The sequence below is a fragment of the Homalodisca vitripennis genome, chromosome 5 (assembly GCF_021130785.1).
Source record: "Homalodisca vitripennis isolate AUS2020 chromosome 5, UT_GWSS_2.1, whole genome shotgun sequence".
NCBI classification, from domain to species: Eukaryota; Metazoa; Arthropoda; class Insecta; order Hemiptera; family Cicadellidae; genus Homalodisca; species Homalodisca vitripennis.
Genome location: NC_060211.1, coordinates 48,692,348 through 48,712,369, shown reverse-complemented (window position 1 = coordinate 48,712,369; position 20,022 = coordinate 48,692,348). Strand labels below are relative to the sequence as shown.

At 31.9% G+C, this 20,022-nt stretch overlaps 1 protein-coding gene across 3 annotated transcripts in view; it reads right to left on the bottom strand.

Annotated features, from left to right (window-relative positions):
- Nucleotides 1–222: 222 nt before the first annotated feature.
- LOC124362116 (proteasomal ubiquitin receptor ADRM1) overlaps nt 223–20,022 on the bottom strand; it is a 30,893-nt gene continuing 11,093 nt past the window's right edge. The window contains exons 6-10 of one of the 3 annotated variants that reach the window (XM_046816318.1): nt 18,181–18,320; nt 14,370–14,471; nt 12,137–12,294; nt 5,750–5,815; nt 223–507 (exon numbers count right to left, since the gene is read on the bottom strand). In XM_046816318.1, coding sequence (XP_046672274.1) covers nt 334–507; nt 5,750–5,815; nt 12,137–12,294; nt 14,370–14,471; nt 18,181–18,320 — 640 coding nt within the window. In that variant the 3' untranslated portion in view covers nt 223–333. The remainder of the gene's footprint in view (nt 508–5,749; nt 5,816–12,136; nt 12,295–14,369; nt 14,472–18,180; nt 18,321–20,022) is intronic. The other 2 variants (XM_046816319.1, XM_046816320.1) reach the window with 2 other exon arrangements.

The following is a 20,022-nucleotide window of genomic DNA, read 5'->3' as shown; positions in this document are numbered from 1 at the left end:
ACAATTTTGTACACAAACCTATATAACAATTATTAAGTTTACTGTATTACTTCCGTTGTTATCAGTTGTATATAATTCTTTTTCTTACAGCACAATATTTTACTAAGTGTTGAACGTATCCACATCTTAAAGAACTAAATGATACCAGATTGAAAAGTTAAATATTTTACATCCAGTTCTACTTAAAAACGGATCATGATGGAAACATTAAAACCATAAGTATCCAGAATACAATAAATTTTATTTGGCTTGCTGATTTAACCCAGGACTACTTGTTTATTATATAAAATATGCTTTGATTAGTTAGCATGTCTTAGCACATGGATAGTGTAGTTAGTCCAGGGCCATATCCTCATCATCATCATCCTTCTTCTTATCCTCAGTCTTCCTGCGCTTCTCCGGCTGCGACGGATCACTGCCACTCGTGTTGATGCTTGTGTTCTGCAGAGCCTTCACAAAGTCCTCCATATTACCTTGGTTAGCTGCACTTACTGCCTCGGGTCCCACCTGGTCAAACAGAGCATAGGTCACTTCTACCACAGTTCTACACTACTAAAACTAAATTTAAGAAAACTCAAACTAACGTATGGTAAAACATGTCACATCTGGCACCTCTGATAAGTGGCCTGGTGTAAAACAATGGAACGTTTCGAAACTATGAGCTTTGTGGGCAAATAATGCCACAAGGGCAAGCTCGATCTCTCTCTCTCTCTCTCTCTCTCCTAAACATCAGCCAGGAGAGGGATAGGGGTTTTGTTTACACTTATGATGACCTACTTATGCTATTTTCAGAAAAAAAGAACTTTGATTAACATGTAATAACAGTTCTGTTGTTTCATGTTTCAAAATATACGCATTAGGATGTATTAAAGTGGTGGAATAGTTACTTTTTCAATAATTTATGTTAAATATTGTTTAATGAACAAGGTAATTTGTTTTCCACAGCAAATTTGTATTGATACCCATTTGAATTATATTTTATTACACATGCTTACCACAAAATTAAAAATATCAAGTGCATTAGTTTAGTTTTACATAGAATTAACATATCATGTGATTACGTAACACTCAACGATTTCATAATATTAAATAGTGCTGTCAAAAAGTAAATTGCAACAATTGTACTGCACTTGATATGTATAGCTTAAATCCTACATTTTACAACAGCATACCAAACATTAACAATATCAGTCCTACAATCTTACTCTGTATAGGCTGGATATGACAGGTTTTCTGTGTATCTGTCAGCAGAATCCTAGGTAATATTGTACATATTTACATAAACAATGTTGGCTACTGTTTTTGACTGAGAGACATAGTTTTTTCTATCATAGTACAGCACTTGCTCTCGTGTACTACACTGCTGCACTATTGACTGGGATTTGGACGAGGCTGAGGGGGGAGTATCATGGACTGGGATGTATATGGGGCTGAAACTGGAGTATCATGGACAGGAATATCACGGAATGGGCTGTATATGGGGCTGAGGTGGGAGTATCATGGACTGGGATGTATATGGGGCTGAGGTGGGAGTATCACGGAATGTGCTGTATATGGGGCTGAGGTGGGAGTATCATGAACTGGGATGTATATGGGGCTGAGGTGGGAGTATCATGGACTGGGATGTATATGGGGCTGAAAAAGGAGTATCATGGATTGGGCTGTATATGGGGCTGAGATGGGAGCATCATGGAATGGGCTGTAAATGGGACTGAGGTGGAAGTATCGTGAGCTTGTCTGAGTTTGGGGCTGAGCATATGGATATGTAGAGGTGTTAATTTCTGCCTCCCAAGCATCAGAAAATCCTATGGAAGATGAGATGGGTGAAATTATGAGCGAAACCTTGCAACAGTGACTTCTTTGCCTCTAAACGTTTACAGATTAGTAAAATTTTTGAAGTGATATACTGAAGTGATTTTTATTTTTTTTAATAAGAAAGTCACATTTTTTATTCTTGGATATCAAAGAGCATATCACATATTCACATAAGAAACATTATATAAAACAACCAACTTTCAAAAATCAAGACAACACCATATAAATACCATAATATATTATTCAGACAAAAATATACTGAGCTCATCGAGTTAAAATATATCCCTTACACGAAGTTTCTATGAAGTTATATTCAATGTGTATTTCATCAATGTAATTTTCTGTCCCTTATTGTAAACGTTTTAGTGGTATTATTTATTAACAGAGCTATATTAAATACTAGTTCAAGAGTTAGCAACAATTTTGGCATTGAAATTTAGCATTGATTAAAGTGAGACCTCCGTATTTAATATTCAACACGTTCACTGTGGCATTGTCCACTGGTGACTCAAAGTACATGTCTTTTGCTCAAGAACCCTATTGTATTTAAATAAATTCGAAATGTACATTTTATAATTATTACAATGATATGTATTATTACATAAGAGTTACGGTGGCTCATGCCGCACATGACTTATTTCGCTTAAGTTCTTTCTTTTGTGCGGTTTTGGTCACCTGTAACTCAGACATACGCAGTTGTATCCCTTGTTCCTAACGGTTTCAGCTGCTGTTACGTTATTGCATCAGCTTCCAAGGTACAGGGCGGATCTTTGTATTTGTCATGTTTTGGAGCTTTATTGAATAATTCAATATTGGTCTGATTAATTGAATATTAATTGTGTACGGCATGAGTCATGGTTGGCTAATGACAGTTAAAGGTAAACACTGTACGGTGAAGCTCTTTAACAGAACACAATCTGGCAGTTCTGCCAACTTTACCTAGAGCGCTCTATTGACATATACTAAACTATCAAACACCAAAATCTGTCATCTTCATGAATCACCGGTAAACCATATTGCACTAGAATAATGCATCTTATGAGTGACTCACATTCAATGTAAGAAAGATTAACAAAACTTAAGGAAAAAGCGTGTTAACCTTATTATAAGACTTGTACAGAGTAAAGCCATTGTTGGTCTAGCGACTCAGACTTGAGCTATTAGTATTTAGTAGCAATATAATAAATTACAAAGAATGGTTTGTTACCATGAGAATATCGTTCTCCCTCATTTGTTATTTTTTATTTGTATAATTATCAGCAGACTCAAAAACATAACCAAGTACAGTAAAACCCTGATTACCGCAACTTTGATTATCGGAATTGGATACTTGAGAAGTTGTAAAAACAGTTCAAGTTGCCTCGAATCTATAGAAGCTACAGGAAGAACAAATAATTTAGCAGCACTCACCCAAAATATTTATTGGGGACAATGAAGGACAATATCTCACCTCCAGATCAATGTTGTCAAAAAAGAGCAATAAAAAACCCTAGTTAGTAATTAAAGCAGCATGCACTTTGACTCAACACAGAAAATTAATAGAGCATAATAGTAACGTAAGCTCTTAGAACTATTATGACCGAAACAGAGTTAACAAAAAATTCCTTCTTCCATTAGTATTTTCTTCGAGAACACTTAAATACAACAAAATTAAAACTTCAACTTACAGGCTACTAAGCTTATTTTTTTCATCACGAACTATGTACAATTTATTAGTGTAGGGTGCTGATAATGTTATCAAAAGAAGGCTACAAAAATTCTAGTACGCCTTTGTACCCATTGCAAACAGCTTCATCAATCTACAAATTATAACACTTTACAGTCACTTTGTGCTGGAATTAGCATGCAGTTAAGTTAAAACTTGAGAAATGCAGCCAAGCTCATGCAGAGGCAGTCAGCCCAAAGTCGTAACACAAGGAAGAGAATTCTATAACTGTACATAATATTTAGAAACTACTAGGATTTAGTTATGAATTCCCTAATTTAAAATAATAATTTATATATTTCTTTTTTTTTTACTCATCATATTTACTGTCTTTTATAATTTGTGTATTGTTGTTTATTTACACATTTTAATCTATTCTATTTGTTTCATTTTTTGAATTATCTATTTACTGTAGTATAATTTAACAGAATATATAAAATCTCAATGGCAAACCCTTTGTAAAAAGCCTTAATCTTGTTTATAGTTTTCCTATTTATTGTTTCTACGATTTATATTAAAACATAACAGATTTAAAATTTTTTTCCATTTGTAATTGTTATTTTTAATTAGTCAGTATATTAAATCTGATGACATATCAACTTGTCATGTGTTAACAGGATAAATAAATAAATAATAAATTAAATTATTAAAATTAAACTTTTAAGAAACTATAAGATTGGTACACATGTATTTAAGTTACAAAAATCCTGTTTTTTAATTGTTTCAGTGGAACATCTGTAAATCCAATGTGTTACTCATACAATAGAAATCCAATTTTCCAGATTAATGGGGACCATGTCCCACCTCAATAATAAGAAATAAGAATACTTAAAATTGTTCTTAAAAATAATTTTTAGAGAAATAAAGATAAATTTCATACAAAACAGTGGTATTTAATGATAAAAAAATAAAGACAATGTTAATGACAATTATTGATCCTACTTACTACACTACTGTAAAATACGTATTAAAGCACTGTAATATAAAATACAATCAATGTCAGTTATTTAGCAGCCTTTAACGGTTTCAATACAGCCAAGCCTCGCATCTGCTTGACGATGGACAGCTGTGAAGGAACATACTCGAGCTGATGTTCTCCAATGTTGTCAAGGCCTATCAAAATAATGATGTTTGACAGTCCCTCACCTGGTTCAGGAATGATAATTTCATCTTCCGAGTCATACGTTTTGGTGTCACACCTTCAACGAGTTCATTGTCACTAAGAATCTAGAATCCGGGGTCCGCAGAATCTCAAGACAGCCATTTTCTGCTTCCTCAAAACAACCAGGAATTGTGACCATATCTCTTAAAATGTGACTTAATCATTTTCCTCTTCTCTATCGTCCTCCTCCTTTTTTCAGCACTCTTTTCCTCCACTCAGTCCCCCCCCCCTTTTTTTTTTTTTTTTTTTTTTTTTTTTTTTTTTTTTTTTTTTTTTTTTTTTTTTTTTTTTTTTTTTTTTTGAAATGGCTTCCAATCCAGTTTATTACACACCCAAGTATTGTTGCCTTTATGTTACAAAATTGCAAGCTTCTGTCACCGTAAGCAGTTCTTGTCGCCCCTCAGTACTTTTAGGGAAATTTACAGCCAGCATTACCACTATACTATTTTCGCAGTTAGATGGGCTATCCTGTGACATTGTAATAGTCATTGTTTACAGGATGCTTGTGCCATTCAAACAACAAAATTGTTTTCTTTCAAAGTGAACTGGGTGATTGAGTTTGGATAATGGGATTTCTACTGTATTAGATTATCAGATAAAATGCGTTTAAAATGTTCACAATACTACTGAAACTCGGAACATTGTTACCATATTTTACGTGAATTGGCATCATTCACAGGATGAATTTAAAATATCAACCATTATTATAAGTGAGATAACCACTATTTCTAAAAAATGTATCAATAAAATCTACATTTAATAAAAAAAAATTTTAAACCCCTTATTCCTGGCATAGATACCAAGCTACAAAACAAATGTTTATAAGTCTTTCACTGTATAATGAGACTTATTCTCTTCTTCTTAACAATTATAGAGAGAAGTGTAAATTTCATATTTACATTTAGTGACATTACATGTAAATTATGTATTAAAGAAAATAGTGGTCAAAGCCCAAAAGTCATTGATGATCAAAATTTGAGTTCAACTTATAAGATGGAGGGGATTAGAGTGCGGGTTGACCAAACTAACAAGAGAATACGTAAGGAATTTGTTGTGTTGTGTTTTACCTCAAATTGTGACACTATCGGCCCCAACTGCCCAGACTGCAGAGCCGTGCTGAACAAACTCACCGCCTGCGTGACAAACATAGCAATCAGTGTAGCAACTGTTCACTGATGACTTTTAACATAGCAATCAGTGCAACAACTGTTCACTGATGACTTTTAACATAGTAATCAGTGCAACAACTGTTCACTGATGACTTTTAACATAGCAATCAGTGCAACAACTGTTAACTGATGTCTTTTAACACAGCAATCAGTGTAGCAACTGTTAACTGATGACTTTTAACACAGCAATCAGTGTAGCAACTGTTAACTGATGACTTTTAACACAGCAATCAGTGTAGCAACTGTTCACTGATGACTTTTAACATAGCAATCAGTGCAACAACTGTTCACTGATGACTTTTAACACAGCAATCAGTGTAGCAACTGTTAACTGATGACTTTTAACACAGCAATCAGTGTAGCAACTGTTAACTCATGACTTTTAACGCAGCAGCAGCAATCAGTGTAGCAACTGTTAACTGATGACTTTTAACATAGCAATCAGTGTAGCAACTGTTCACTGATGACTTTTAACATAGCAATCAGTGCAACAACTGTTCACTGATGACTTTTAACATAGCAATCAGTGCAACAACTGTTCACTGATGACTTTTAACACAGCAATCAGTGTAGCAACTGTTAACTGATGACTTCTTTCTCCAAAGGGAATGCAGAGATTTTAGAAGGGGTAAATATTTATTGGTTAAATCCCCCCTCCCCCCTTTGGAGACAAATTGACGATACAAACATGCACAAGAAAAGCCTGTTGCTGAGAACATTTGTAGTTAATAATCCTGCAAGGGTTAAGGAATGTGACACTAAAGAACTTAGGCGTTCTATATTAAGATGTGAATAATAATTTTCAGGACTTAATATAATTTTGAATGTTTGTGCTCCCATAATTAGCAATATAGGAATATCTGAGCTTAAAAACAAATATATGTATTATGGTTGGAGCATTCCAAAAACAGACTGTTTTCTTCAGGTATAAATTGTATCTTCATTCCAAACATTGTATTAACAGATAGGTTGTTAGGATAATTATCGCCATTTACTACCTGTAGGTGATATAAATAATAAGGCAATTCTGTTACTCAATCCTGGGATCGCTTGATTTTTATTAACATTGGGTTGATTATTCATGAATTTTTTATACCTAACAACTTTGTTCTGATACTCCTGATTGATAGTCTATTTATGGAAATGGAAGTTTTTTCCAATAATTGTTTCAAGTATGCACTAAGATGCACTGATGACCACACACAAAAATGTTCATTTCTCGTACTAGCCTTTCTATTTGGAAAAATTGTAACAATCAGACTGTGACAGGGTAGTACTATATCAAATGTATCATAGAGATTCCCATATCATATTTAATGTACCCATATTAGATATTATCATATTATATGTGCACTGGCAAGTATTTATGCTCCATTTTTAAAGGACTGTATTATTCTTTAGTGTAATTAACTTTTAGAACCCCCTTTCCTACTACAATAGATTAAAAAGTGTTTTTAAATTAATTATCAAGTCGGTGGACAGTATTTTAATGCATTCTGTACTGTTTTATATATAAATATTTTATATTTCCCAATTATTTTATTGTTTTGAAAACTGAACAACTTAAAACAATTGTGACTTTAATTATTCACTAATATTATTAGGCTACTTGAATTTGTCAACACTGATTAAAATATGTTTTTAAAATATTTTAAGACAACCCAAGTCCCGACTTCTATAATTGCTGCCATCATGTAAACAAAGGACTAACACCACTTTAACCCTTTGAGTGCCACGGGTATTTTCCGAGGGCATATGCATAAAGTGCCACGCTGTTTTTCGCATATTTGTAAGCTTTTGGGAAAAAAGCTGTTGTAAAATAACTACCAAACATATTTCCATCATTTTGTTGTTGTTTTTTTTTTTCTTATTAAATGCAGAATATGATACATATCGTTACAAATAAAATTTTATTTATAAAAATATAAAAATTTCAGTATTTATAAAAAACGTTTTTTACTTTTGTATAAAAATTTAAGTTTCGACCTAATTTGAGTGTATATAGTATTTTTAAGATTTTTTTTCTTCATACCATGATAAAGGCCATATAATTCTAAATAAAACCCATATGTAATATCTTATTCTAGAATTTTAAAAACATGGCATTATTTATGTATTAACAAAATGCTGCCCGGCACTGACATTTTATAAACTGTACTTAATTTTCAGAGTTTAGAAATTACTTAGTAATGATGTAGTTTTCCCAATAAATCTAATAAAACATCAATATAACACAAATAAATATGATTAGTAAATGTAGAAACAAATACTTGCTAACATATTTGCATAAAAGTTTACATTTATTAAATAATAACCCTAATAATATTTACACTGAAAATTTACGTTTTTCGCTTGGACACAACTCAAATCACTACATTACTTTTGTAAAGAAATATAGTACAATACTGTATAAGTTACTATTTTATTGTGTATTTACTCAAATGCTTGGTTATCGGCATATATACAACAAGAAAGGCCGTTACGCAACACTGTACTAGTCCGCTACTTCGCGTGACTGGAAGACAGAATCATCGCACAGGTACTTCGGTATTATCACAGCCCACTATTTTTAGACGAGTTTTCCTTATCAGATATCAAAATAAACTTCATTATACCTTCCTTCATCCAGAATGAATCGAAAAATACTCGATGAGTCATACTTCGTATCTCCAAATCGTCTCCAAATAGACACACGAATGACCTAACATTTTCTAATAATGAAACGTTGTTCTTATAGTTTTTGATTTCATTGATTGTCATAATAACTTGTAAATTCCAAAATAGGTTAAATAAAGTCAGTTGTTTTTAACAATGTAATTTATTTTGTCCCCGATAAGGAAAACTCATCCAAAAATAGTGGCTTCTTGATAAGTACCCAAACAACATATGTTTCATAGATAAAATAGTAGAGAAACAACATAAAACTCGTATTTATTGATAGTTTGGAACCTATTGAATACAGCTGTCTGGCTATTTTGCCAAAATAATCTTGTACTATATAAAATATTATCGAAATACGAAACATCAAAATTTGCGACGCTGGCACTTTATGCACTTTTGTAATTTCTATAGTTGCTTCCAGGGATCATTTATGCCTGGTTTCCAAGACTATTCGCGAGTAACAAAAGATTATGAGTGTGTTTAGTCGTGTATTTTTTTTTATACTTTGATTTTTTTATTACTACTAAGATGTGGTAAGGATGGGCTCCATGTTTGGGCACTCCACATCCATGTTTCACAGATTCAAAACTCACAGATTACATAATTGCTAATATATTTACTATTTTTTTTTCCTTCTGTTGAATTGATTTCAAACTGATCAATGTGTATTGGTTTAAAATGTGATTAGTTTTAATTTTTCAAGTTTTTTAATGACAGAAATGTTAATTAGGTTTTAACATTTTAAATATACATGGTTTATAATTAAGAAAACATTGGTTGGAAAATGCACACAAAACAGTTTGAAGAGGCTTTAAGCTAACTATTTAAAAGATGTGCACAATGTCAATACTTGGGTACATCTAGAACTCAGCTACTAACATTTTTGACACATCAAGTTGATTTTCAATATATGGATGTCAAGATTAAAAAGAGTTGATGACAAATATCTATTTATAGAGCAAACAATTTCAAAGAATCAATTTGTATTAAATTTTTATTACAACTGAAATGTATCAATTGTAATTATAAAAAAGCCTTCATCATGCACCAATAGCTTGATTAATACAATTGGCTGTTAACAAAATAAACTAAACAAATGTGTCACACTACTGATTTCAGAGGTGGGTAGCTGTAATGCTGAAAAAATTCTTTCACTGAAATAAAACCCCAATAATTCTTGTTCCACTGAAACAATTGTCGAACCTAAATAATTTTTGGGAACATCATTTAAAGAAAATTATGTATTGTTAAGTTTTGTTCTAATCTAAGATTTAAAAACCAAATTAAAAGATTAGTCACACATTACTAAAGCGTATTGTATTACACATAAATCACAGAACAATGCAATACAAGAAAACATGACAAAGCTGAAGTGAAAGCAATACAGTACTAACATGTATTGCTACAGGTTCTACTGCGACTAAATACTGTACTGCAAGCAATATACTTTAACCTAGCAAGTAGCCCAACACATCTCCATGGCACTGTATACTGCTATCTTCAGATGAGTTCATCTTTAATAACTTTGTATTGAATTTTTAAAGTTTTACATAGACTTAGATTTTATCCCATAGATTTAGCACAAATTGAATTGAAGGCTAAAGTTTCAAGTTTACACTTTAAAAAAAGCTATAATTATAATACATTCATTATACCATAATCAGGTAAAATGAATATTTATTAACAATTATTTAATTATAAAAAATAGTAATTTTTAAAGACTATAAAAAATCAAAATCGTACATAAGTCAATTCTGATTGATCTTTTAATTGTTATTTGTCAGATTATCTAAATTAGTACATTCTAAGAGACAGTTTCAAAGTTTTTTTATAAGATATATTGAAGGAAAATCACAAAAAATATTAAAAAGGTTAAGTGTGACCAAAAATATTTACTTTATGTGATTCTTTGTGTCCAGAAAGAGCATGTGATCTCTTACGTGTTAAGTCTAACTAAAATTTGTATATTATCTACCCAACACCACAGTATATAAACATTTATCTTCAATTTTTAAAATTCGTTGACAAAATGTGTGATACTTTAGAGTTTGTTTAGCTTTTCCACCCACACAAATGGTTTATCTAAAAAATCTAATAGACCAAACATATCATAATATTTAAGACTGATTGGGCTAAGGTATGCCTGTTCCACCAACTGCACATTTCATCCTTATTTTTGTTGTCAGAAAACTGATTTGTTTAATGAACAAGATAAAAAAAACCCTTGACTCAGTGTAAGTTAAATGGTTGAAATCGTTATTACTGATCACCCAATTAAAAAAATCTTCATTTATATGGCTTCATTATAAGATAACCTGTTACAAAATAGATTCAAGCAGCCCACAGGAAAATATTCCACTGGTGGCTGGTACATAAGAATCCCCCCTCTACATCCTGCGCCCAACATTGATACCAGTTTTATGTACTGTATATGGAAAATTATTAATCCATTTCAAAATTTGGTAACCGTACACAAATATATTTATGTTTGATTTCGTTCATCTGTATTGCAGACAGCATATAATTCAAGCAGACAGTTGTGACCACAGTCACGTCATAGCAAGAACAGTTGATTATCAGCAGCGATATGGCAACACCGTCTCAAATTTCGTTGGACTATTTTAGTGCAGGCTGCTCTAGCCATTATTTATACAAAGCAATTGATGTAAATTAAACATGTAACCAAGTCCAAACATGTGATGCTAATTTAAATTTTGTTGATTAAATTAAGTTACAGATGCCTAAAATGAGAACAGAAGACGAACATGGTCTGGATACAACACTGTCTAGAAGTAGCAGAACACTAAGTCAACTCAAAATATAATACATGATCTGGTTTTGACTTGTGTGTATTCTATTTGTACTATCATAAATGTCTGGAACTATTCTTAACGTTCTATTTAGTTTATTAATTTTTTTCAAGTGAGTACAGTTACACTAAATTAATATTTATTGCAGAGTGTATAAGTGAATTATTATTGTACATTGTTTACTAATCAATGTGACCTGAATGAAACAACAACAATTTGGTACTTATCTGGATGTCACTCTGTCCCTATCTACTACTTGTTATTATGCGATATAGGTAGGTTTAGATTAGGTTATCATAAATATGTTACCAGTAGTACCAAAATTAAAGATAACCCTTATGAGCTCTCATGTGATCTGAGCTTGAATTTAGGTACTATCTCGAGATTTTTTTTTTTTTTTTTTTTTTGCCAGAAGTACAGAGTGGCACAAAAGGCGTGCTCTGACATCGGAAAAGTTGGACAATCTTGGATGTGATCTGAGATTGGGAAAGTACCAATCAGAAATGCCCCTAGCCATCAGGGCGGGCATCGGTGACCTAACATTTCTGTTGAAAAAAGAAAAGCATCCCTCAACATAGTACCTAAATTCAAGCTCAGATCACGTGAGAGCTTGTAAATGTTTAAATTTCTCTACTTATAATACGTACTTACCTACTTATATGCCTAATAAATAATAAATAGAGACAGAGTGGCGTCCGTAAATACTCAAGTATCAACAATTCTTCTTGCCCAATCACACATGTTTGAACAAAGTACATACAGTCCAAGTAAAATTTGGTTAGCACCATCAACACTTGTACAAAGAACACTGTACCTGCTGGAACTGTGGAGAGGCCAGTGTGGATCGCAGATGTTCCTGCTGACTAGCTTCTCCACCAGTCGAAGGCAAATGTTGCTGCAACTCTTCTACCACAGCTGGGTTATTGACTACAGCTGATAGTGTCTCCGTGTTTATGGCAGAAGACAAGTCCACTGCAAGAATAAAGTACAATGAATACTTTTCAGTATTTTATCAAATAGAAACGTCTTGAGAAATAGTTCGTTCTCTAATTTCATTTATAATCTGTCTAATTTTTTGAAATAGAACTCCGACTCATTCCGACACAACATCAATCCCACAATTGGTAAATAGGATCCATTACTAAAATGAGATAACCTGTTAAAAGTACTAGTGTTGCCACTGTATCTAAGTACCAAATTAAAACCCCTAAAGTAGAGACTAACAAATTGGCATTTTATAAGGAAAGTATACCCAGGAACTTTAACATTAGTTTGTAGATCTTATTTTGTCACAATGATTTTATCCATAACTACAGAATATTTTCTATATAGAGTTAATACTCACTACATACATGAATGGAGACTTCATTATAAATTATTAATTTGGAAAAGCACTTTGTGAGCTTTATAACAAGTTTTTTAAATATAAAAAACTAGCATTTCATGTAGTTTTAGGACAGAGATCATGCGATTCTTGTCTAAGCTGGTTCATAAAGCTATGTTTGTTAAGACTACATATTCAAGAACAATAACACTATCCTACAATCAAATGTTTGATTATCTTAAAATTAACACTATAGAATGAAATGAAATAATTTATTTTAGTTGATCAGATTTGCGTACATTAAATTAATAGACATTGTCATAAATTAAGATTATAAAAGCTAGATAAAATTTAAAAGCTCAATAACACAATAAATTGTTATAATTTAAAGTAATAAAATATGGAAGTACAATTATATAATTAATAATCATGTAATAATCATAAGGCAAGCCAATATAGAATCAAACTCAGCTACTGTATCAAATGGATTACTTAAAAGCCAATTCAACAGCTTACTTTTAAACACAGTCAGAGATACAGCTTGAGCAGACTTATCTAATCTGTTAACAAAGTTTACACAGTTTACCTTGTGACTATACAGCATTCTAACATACATACATCCATAGACGATACAGTTGTCTAATTTAAGAAGTACAAATAAAAGTGAAATGTACGAGTTTTATATTTAATAACAAATTAGTTATCAAATGTCTGTTTGTGTATAGGAAAGACAACGTAAATAATCCTTACAAAAGAATGCTCGTATTTTATGCAGATTTTTTTTGACATCCTTGTACATAGATGCTGGTATTTAAATGGTTATGTAAAAAGTCCATACATCTGTTTTATTCTTTCTTTAAATTTTGTTTTTACCAATGGAAGGATTGTGAAGGAAACAGGATGTATCCGGACATTTGCCATCATTCAATGACACAAGAAAATCAGTAAAACTAAGTTTCGAGATCTGCAAGCTGATCTTTTTCTTACATGGATAACAAACCTAACACATAACTACAATCTATGTTAAAACACAGAAATCTTACCAGAGCAGTGTGACACATAGTTGTGGTTCCTGAGCTGTTTTATTTTATTTTTTTCTAAATTTGCAAGACTTCATGACAGTCTACCCTGTATTTAATTATAGAAATTTAAGGTCAGTTTAATTGAGTAATCTAAACTAGGTAATAAACTAGAATTGGTAGGCTACTGTGCACCATTAGCAAAAGCTCTGCTCCAAAAACAGCTGAGAGGAGAAATTTTGAGGTGCTGTAGAACCGGGAGTCCCAGTGACACCCTCACCTGACAGGAAATTCTGCAATCTCCATTAGCAACAAGCTCTGCTCCAAAAACAACTGAGAGGAGAGAAAAATTACCATTTTGAGGTGCTGAAGAACCGCGAGTCCCAGCGACACCCTCACCTGACAGAAAATTCTGCAATCTCCATTAGCAACAAGCTCTGCTCCACAAAACAGCTGAGAGGAGAGAAAAATTACCATTTTGACGTGCTGAAGAACAGCGAGTCCCAGCGACACCCTCACCTGACAGAAAATTCTGCAAATCTCCATTAGCAACAAGCTCTGCTCCACAAACAGCTGAGAGGAGAGAAAAATTACCATTTTGACGTGCTGAAGAACCAGGAGTCCTAAACCCAACAGGAAATTCTGCAAATCACCATTAGCATCAAGCCGTGCTCCACAAACAGTTGAGAGGAGAGAAAACTTACCATTTTGAGGTGCTGAAGAACCGGGAGTCCCGGCGACACCCAGACCGGACAGGAAGTTCTGCAAGTCACTCAACTGGATTGGGTTTTGGGCTGGTGTCTCTGCTGTAACCCACACACTGTCAGTGAATACTTGGTTGCTAAAGATTATTATACAAGCGATATACCTTAAGTGATTACAATTGATCCCATTGATTTTTAAATACTTTGAAAAATAGTACCAATGTGGAATGTTATATTGAAGACCCAACTTAAAACATGTTGACCCGACATTATATGGGCACAACGACTTACGACCTCATTATGTGGTTTGATATCTATATAATGCATGGCAATAGAACATCATGCGATTCTATTTTGCAGTCAATTTTTGAATTATTTCTAATAAGTACCTATAACAGAACATTGTAGACAGTACAGGGAACATGTGTTCACATTGTTTTTAATTTCAGCTGTTGAATATCGTGAATATTCAGTAAGCTTATTTCAATTATGGCAGTGTGAGTAAACAAAGAATATGATCCAACCAGACATATATGTAGATTATTTATATTAGTATAATTGATTTTTAAAGGAAACAGGATTTTTCCAGACATTTGCAAGTCATTCAGTGAAACAAAAAATCAGTAACACTATGTTTCGAGATGTCCAGAAAAGTCCTGTTTCCTTCACAATCTTTCCATCGTTAACAATAAACTTCAAATAAAGAATTGATTTTTGTTTAGAATGGTAATGATATTGTGATATGTTATCTCAAAGCTATGATGAGACGTAAAAATGACAGTTCGGTACAATCAAGAAATCAAATGCTGGATGGACAATGTGTCTTTGTTACCTGATGGTAATAAATCAATTTAACCATACAAAAATTATTATACTAGAATTAATTATTGTACGTTTTATTATGTGGATTAGAGTGAGAACTCGTGAAAAACTAACCAAAACAATTAAGATATTGAGGTATACTACATCTTTGTGAATTTATACAACATTTGTTCAAGAAAGTCCTGCCATAGCAGTCACACAGTCGCATGCTATAACAACCGTGTAAAAAATTATTAGAAATGAATTTAATCATAATTCTTTTAAAATGTGCAGAAACACAAATTTTAACATAGCGGGAAAATGGCACCTGTACTTCACATGAAAATTTTAAAATATAAATAGTACATTTTAGAAGGTAATTTTAAAACAAACTTGGACCACTATAATGGACATTTTACAATCACAAAACAACATGGATTGTTTTTCACTATATACAAATTGAGCATTTGTGTTTATTTGAAAAGGTTTTTCCCTCCAATAATAAAGTATTATGAAAAGAAAATTACCCAAGCTTAATCTTATATATCAATAATATTCATTTTATAATGGTTTAATATAAATTAAAATCCAGCCAAACATTTAGTAAAATACACAGCATTTGATTCTGCAAACAAATGATCCCAAAGAACTTTCAGGAATGGGTTAGGGGAGGGCAACAAATATTCAAGTTAGTTAAGCGTGAAATAAAATTACTGGACTCGCTCCAAAGTCACAGGTTTATGAATAAACCTAAATACCTATTATTGGTGGTCAAGAAAACAAAATTAGGTCTGCCAAGTTAAATTGTCCTATATTTTATTATATAAAATTAAATTACCAATCAAACAGTCAGCAACTGTAATTACCAAAATTGTTGATGTTGAAGTTAGACCTGGGTTATTAGGCCTAAAGTCATTACTACTTTGAACAATGTCACAAGAACTTTCACAGCACACACCAGTCTTTCATTTACGAATGTGTCACTCTTAGTTTTCTGACAAAAAGAATTTGTAATATACCTTTTCATAATTTGTAAAAAAATTTAAAACATCATTTATTGAATAGAAGAAAAGAAATAACTCATACTAGCGATTAGCGAAGTGTAACAATTTAGGTTAAGTTTGTCACTTTACATCGTGCCAATGCCAAATACTTGAGAGGGCCATGCATGCATGTATTGTTTGCCATAGAGTAATGAATTTGACTGAAACAAAGTCAAAGAATATACTTGAGAACTTGGCGGTAAGAGCCAGTTCAGCTCTTGAATTTTTAATACCCGATACAAGTCATAAGTGGAGTATATCGATCACTTAAACCAGAATGATACAAAAGAGGCTGTGGTTATCTTGGCATGCTGAATCTGAAACAGTTACTGGTCTAAAATCTAAAAAGCTTAACCTGAACGTTTTGTCCAAATGCAAAACAGAAGAAACCTTTATTGTTACAATTTCCAAACTGGATAAAAGCTTCTGAGAAATTTTCTTCTAATGAAAGCAGTGAATTCCATACAACATTCAATTACACACTTCTAATAAAGCAGGTGTAAATAAAATCTGAACTGTTGTTCGTATTACAAACCCAAAAGTAACGTTATAAAAAGTGATGTCAACATACTGTTGCTGACATGTATGTCTATGTGGATGAAGATCATATTTATTTTTGACGTGTTTTTCAGCTGATCAAAGCGCTCTGAAGCTTTAATCAATCAATTAATTTAACTAATTCACTTTAATGAATTAAAGTGAATTCCATACAACTTTTGTTACAGTTAATAGCTATTAATGCAATAATGAATAATTGCAGAATAAAAATTTTTTACTTTTTCTTGTACTCATATATTTACACTTTTTTTATAGAACTGTAGTATTTTTCACATTTCCATCCCACAACTTAAATATTATCTTAGGAAGAAAAATAAAATAAATATCCCTTTTCACAATACATCTTTTAATATATATTTATATTATATTTAAACACTAATAATACCATAACATTATGCAACAGCCTTCCTGACTTTTTAAGAACAGAGTTAGATCTAGATAGTTTTTAAAGGAAGCTTAACGTATTTTTACTAGAAACATTTTTTTATTCTGTACAGGACTATGTTGTGTACCATGTTAGTTATTAATAAATTAAATATTACGTTTGAATGGTTAATTAAAAGCAAGCCAATGCATGTATTTATGTTTATGGCAATAAAGGATATTTTACTTTAACTTTCAGGTGACATTGATAGTGAAGGAAATTTGTACGACATCTTTCACAGTTGAGAGCAAAAGATATTCCTGAACTGAAGGTGTGGCAACTAAGAAAGAGATCATGGCTTTCTCACGAGAACCAAAGTGAAATACTGGAGATCCTAGCTTTTGAGGTGACGTGGAAACTAAGGAATGAAATAAAATATGATGAATATTCTGCCATAATAGAGAACGCGACAATGGAAGTTTTGACAAAAGAAAAAATATTCTTGAGCCTTAGACATGTCAATGACAATTTTGATGTAGCACAGAACCAAGAAGAGATTTTTGTTTGATCAATTAACAAATTTATTTCTCAATAAATAATAATGTGTATAGAAGCAAATAAAACCAAAGTATTTAACTGAAATGGTACATTTGAATGTTATTAGAAATAAATTTAGGAATTAGCAAGCAAGAGTTAGCTGGGAATGATTATTCTTGAAAACTGATCAAAATAATGTATCAATAGAAGTAAATGGGTAAGTAAATGAGAAACTAAACGCTTATAAGTGTGAACCATTGTAGAGAAATTTATCATTCCTTGCAAGGTTATTTAATTCGTAACATTCTCCTTTTATCTGCTATATCAGATTCTCTCAGATATAATGTACTTAAACATTTAACTGTATAAACAATTATCTTCACACATAAAGTATTTATGTTACCATGAAAAACAAATGTTTTGTAATTTAAGGTTACATTTGAAATAAAGAGTTGAATACATTACAATTAATTGAAACAGACTAAGAATTTATTCATATTGACGAGACCTGCAGAAGCGGCTGGAGGCTTGGCACGAGGGGGTGAGGGGGCGGGGGCAGCAGCTGGCTTTGGTGCTGCAGTAGTAGCACTGCTGGAGCTGGAGCCTCCAGTCGTAGACGAGGGCCGGCCTTGGCTTGTTGATGGTCGACTGGAACAAATTCACCATCCACAAACTTTGGAACTTTCTTTTATTTATTTATAATTGTTAATGTTTAGAATTATGTCTTTAAAAATTGTGAAATAATCATGTATTGTAACACTATTCAATGTATGGAACATGTAATATGGATAAAGATATTTTTACTTGATTTCACTTGGTTAGCAAACTTAACAGATACAATACAAATTTCAAAATTCTTCTATCAACAACATTTAGAGAGGTTTGTTTAGATGCTTAAAGAATTTTAAAATTTAATTTATAACAGTTCAACAACTTACAAGCAAAATTAAATAATGTCAAATTGTGTTGAATATATGTTTGCGGTACATAGTCAATAGTCATGGTAATAAAACCAATTTATCACAAAAGAAGTTTTTAACATGATAAATACAAAATTGCGACATTGAAACTTTATCTCTCTCTGGTGCAGTTTGGAAATAAATAATCATTGTGGTCTTTTAATAAATCTATGTACTTTTATCTTCTTCATTACAACCAAACTATTGAAATAAATAATTTGAAATATAATTTTATTTAATTGACTAACTTTTTACTGAAAACTGATGAAAGGAATACAATAGCAATAATTTAAAATTTTGCTTATTGAAAAGTAACTCTTGCATGCAATTAGTTTATTATTTTTCAAGTAACCTTTATTTGAAATCTAATATGGTACCAAGTTGGTTGGAGTAACAACCGTGTGTTTTTCTATGATAATCATGACTACTTAGGAGCCTTCTATTGATGATACAAACACTCATGGGTAATGCAAATAAATCATTAACAAGTGTCTTAAATATCTCATTATCTTTAAATACCAAACTGGTTCTAAAAATCTGATATACACTGCTGGATCCCTAACTCACAACAAATGTCATAATGACTGAATCACAATTAATATGGAAAATAAAAAAGCTTGCAATTATTAACTTCAAAAGTCCAATTGAAAAAAACTAGAAAACAATGATGTTTTCTAACATCCAGGTAAAACTTCACCATATGCTTTAGTGATAGTTCCTTAATTGACTGTAAGAGTGTAGTAGAAATTAAACAGTACTACTGTGGATTTGTTGTAGTTCAAATAAACACTACTAGAGGCATGTGTATCATTTTTCAGCTGTGAGGGGTCGTGTAGCGAAACAACAGTTTGGAACGTGTTAACACAAGCATAGCAGTGAAGGAGTTAAGATCCTCTTCAGGCACTAAATAAAGGGTTTAGCAATATATCATGTATGCAATATCTTTAAATTTTATTATTGCATGCCTATGAAAAATGTAGATTTTAAAAATATTTTTATAAAAGCCTACAGATTAAGTGAAATAGCGCTTACAATGTTTCGAAAACCTTTTTAATCAGTGTCCCAGCAGTAAGAGATCTAAAGTGTGTCAGTGAATATTTTGGATAGATCTGATATTAATATTTTATCATCACTCAATATATTAATAAGAAAACAAGAAGAGTCAGTGTTTGACCAACATGATATCAAATCAAACAGGTAAATATTGTTCAACATAATAAACAAATTAATTACATGCAATACACTATTCTTAATAGTAAAAATTTTAAATACAGTAAACTATATAATCCTTCTGACGCTGTTTGTGCTCAGATTGCCCAGATTTCATCTTATGCTTTTTGTATTTAAGACAACTCTTTGAGTAACACGCATTATCCTACTGGTACCTATAT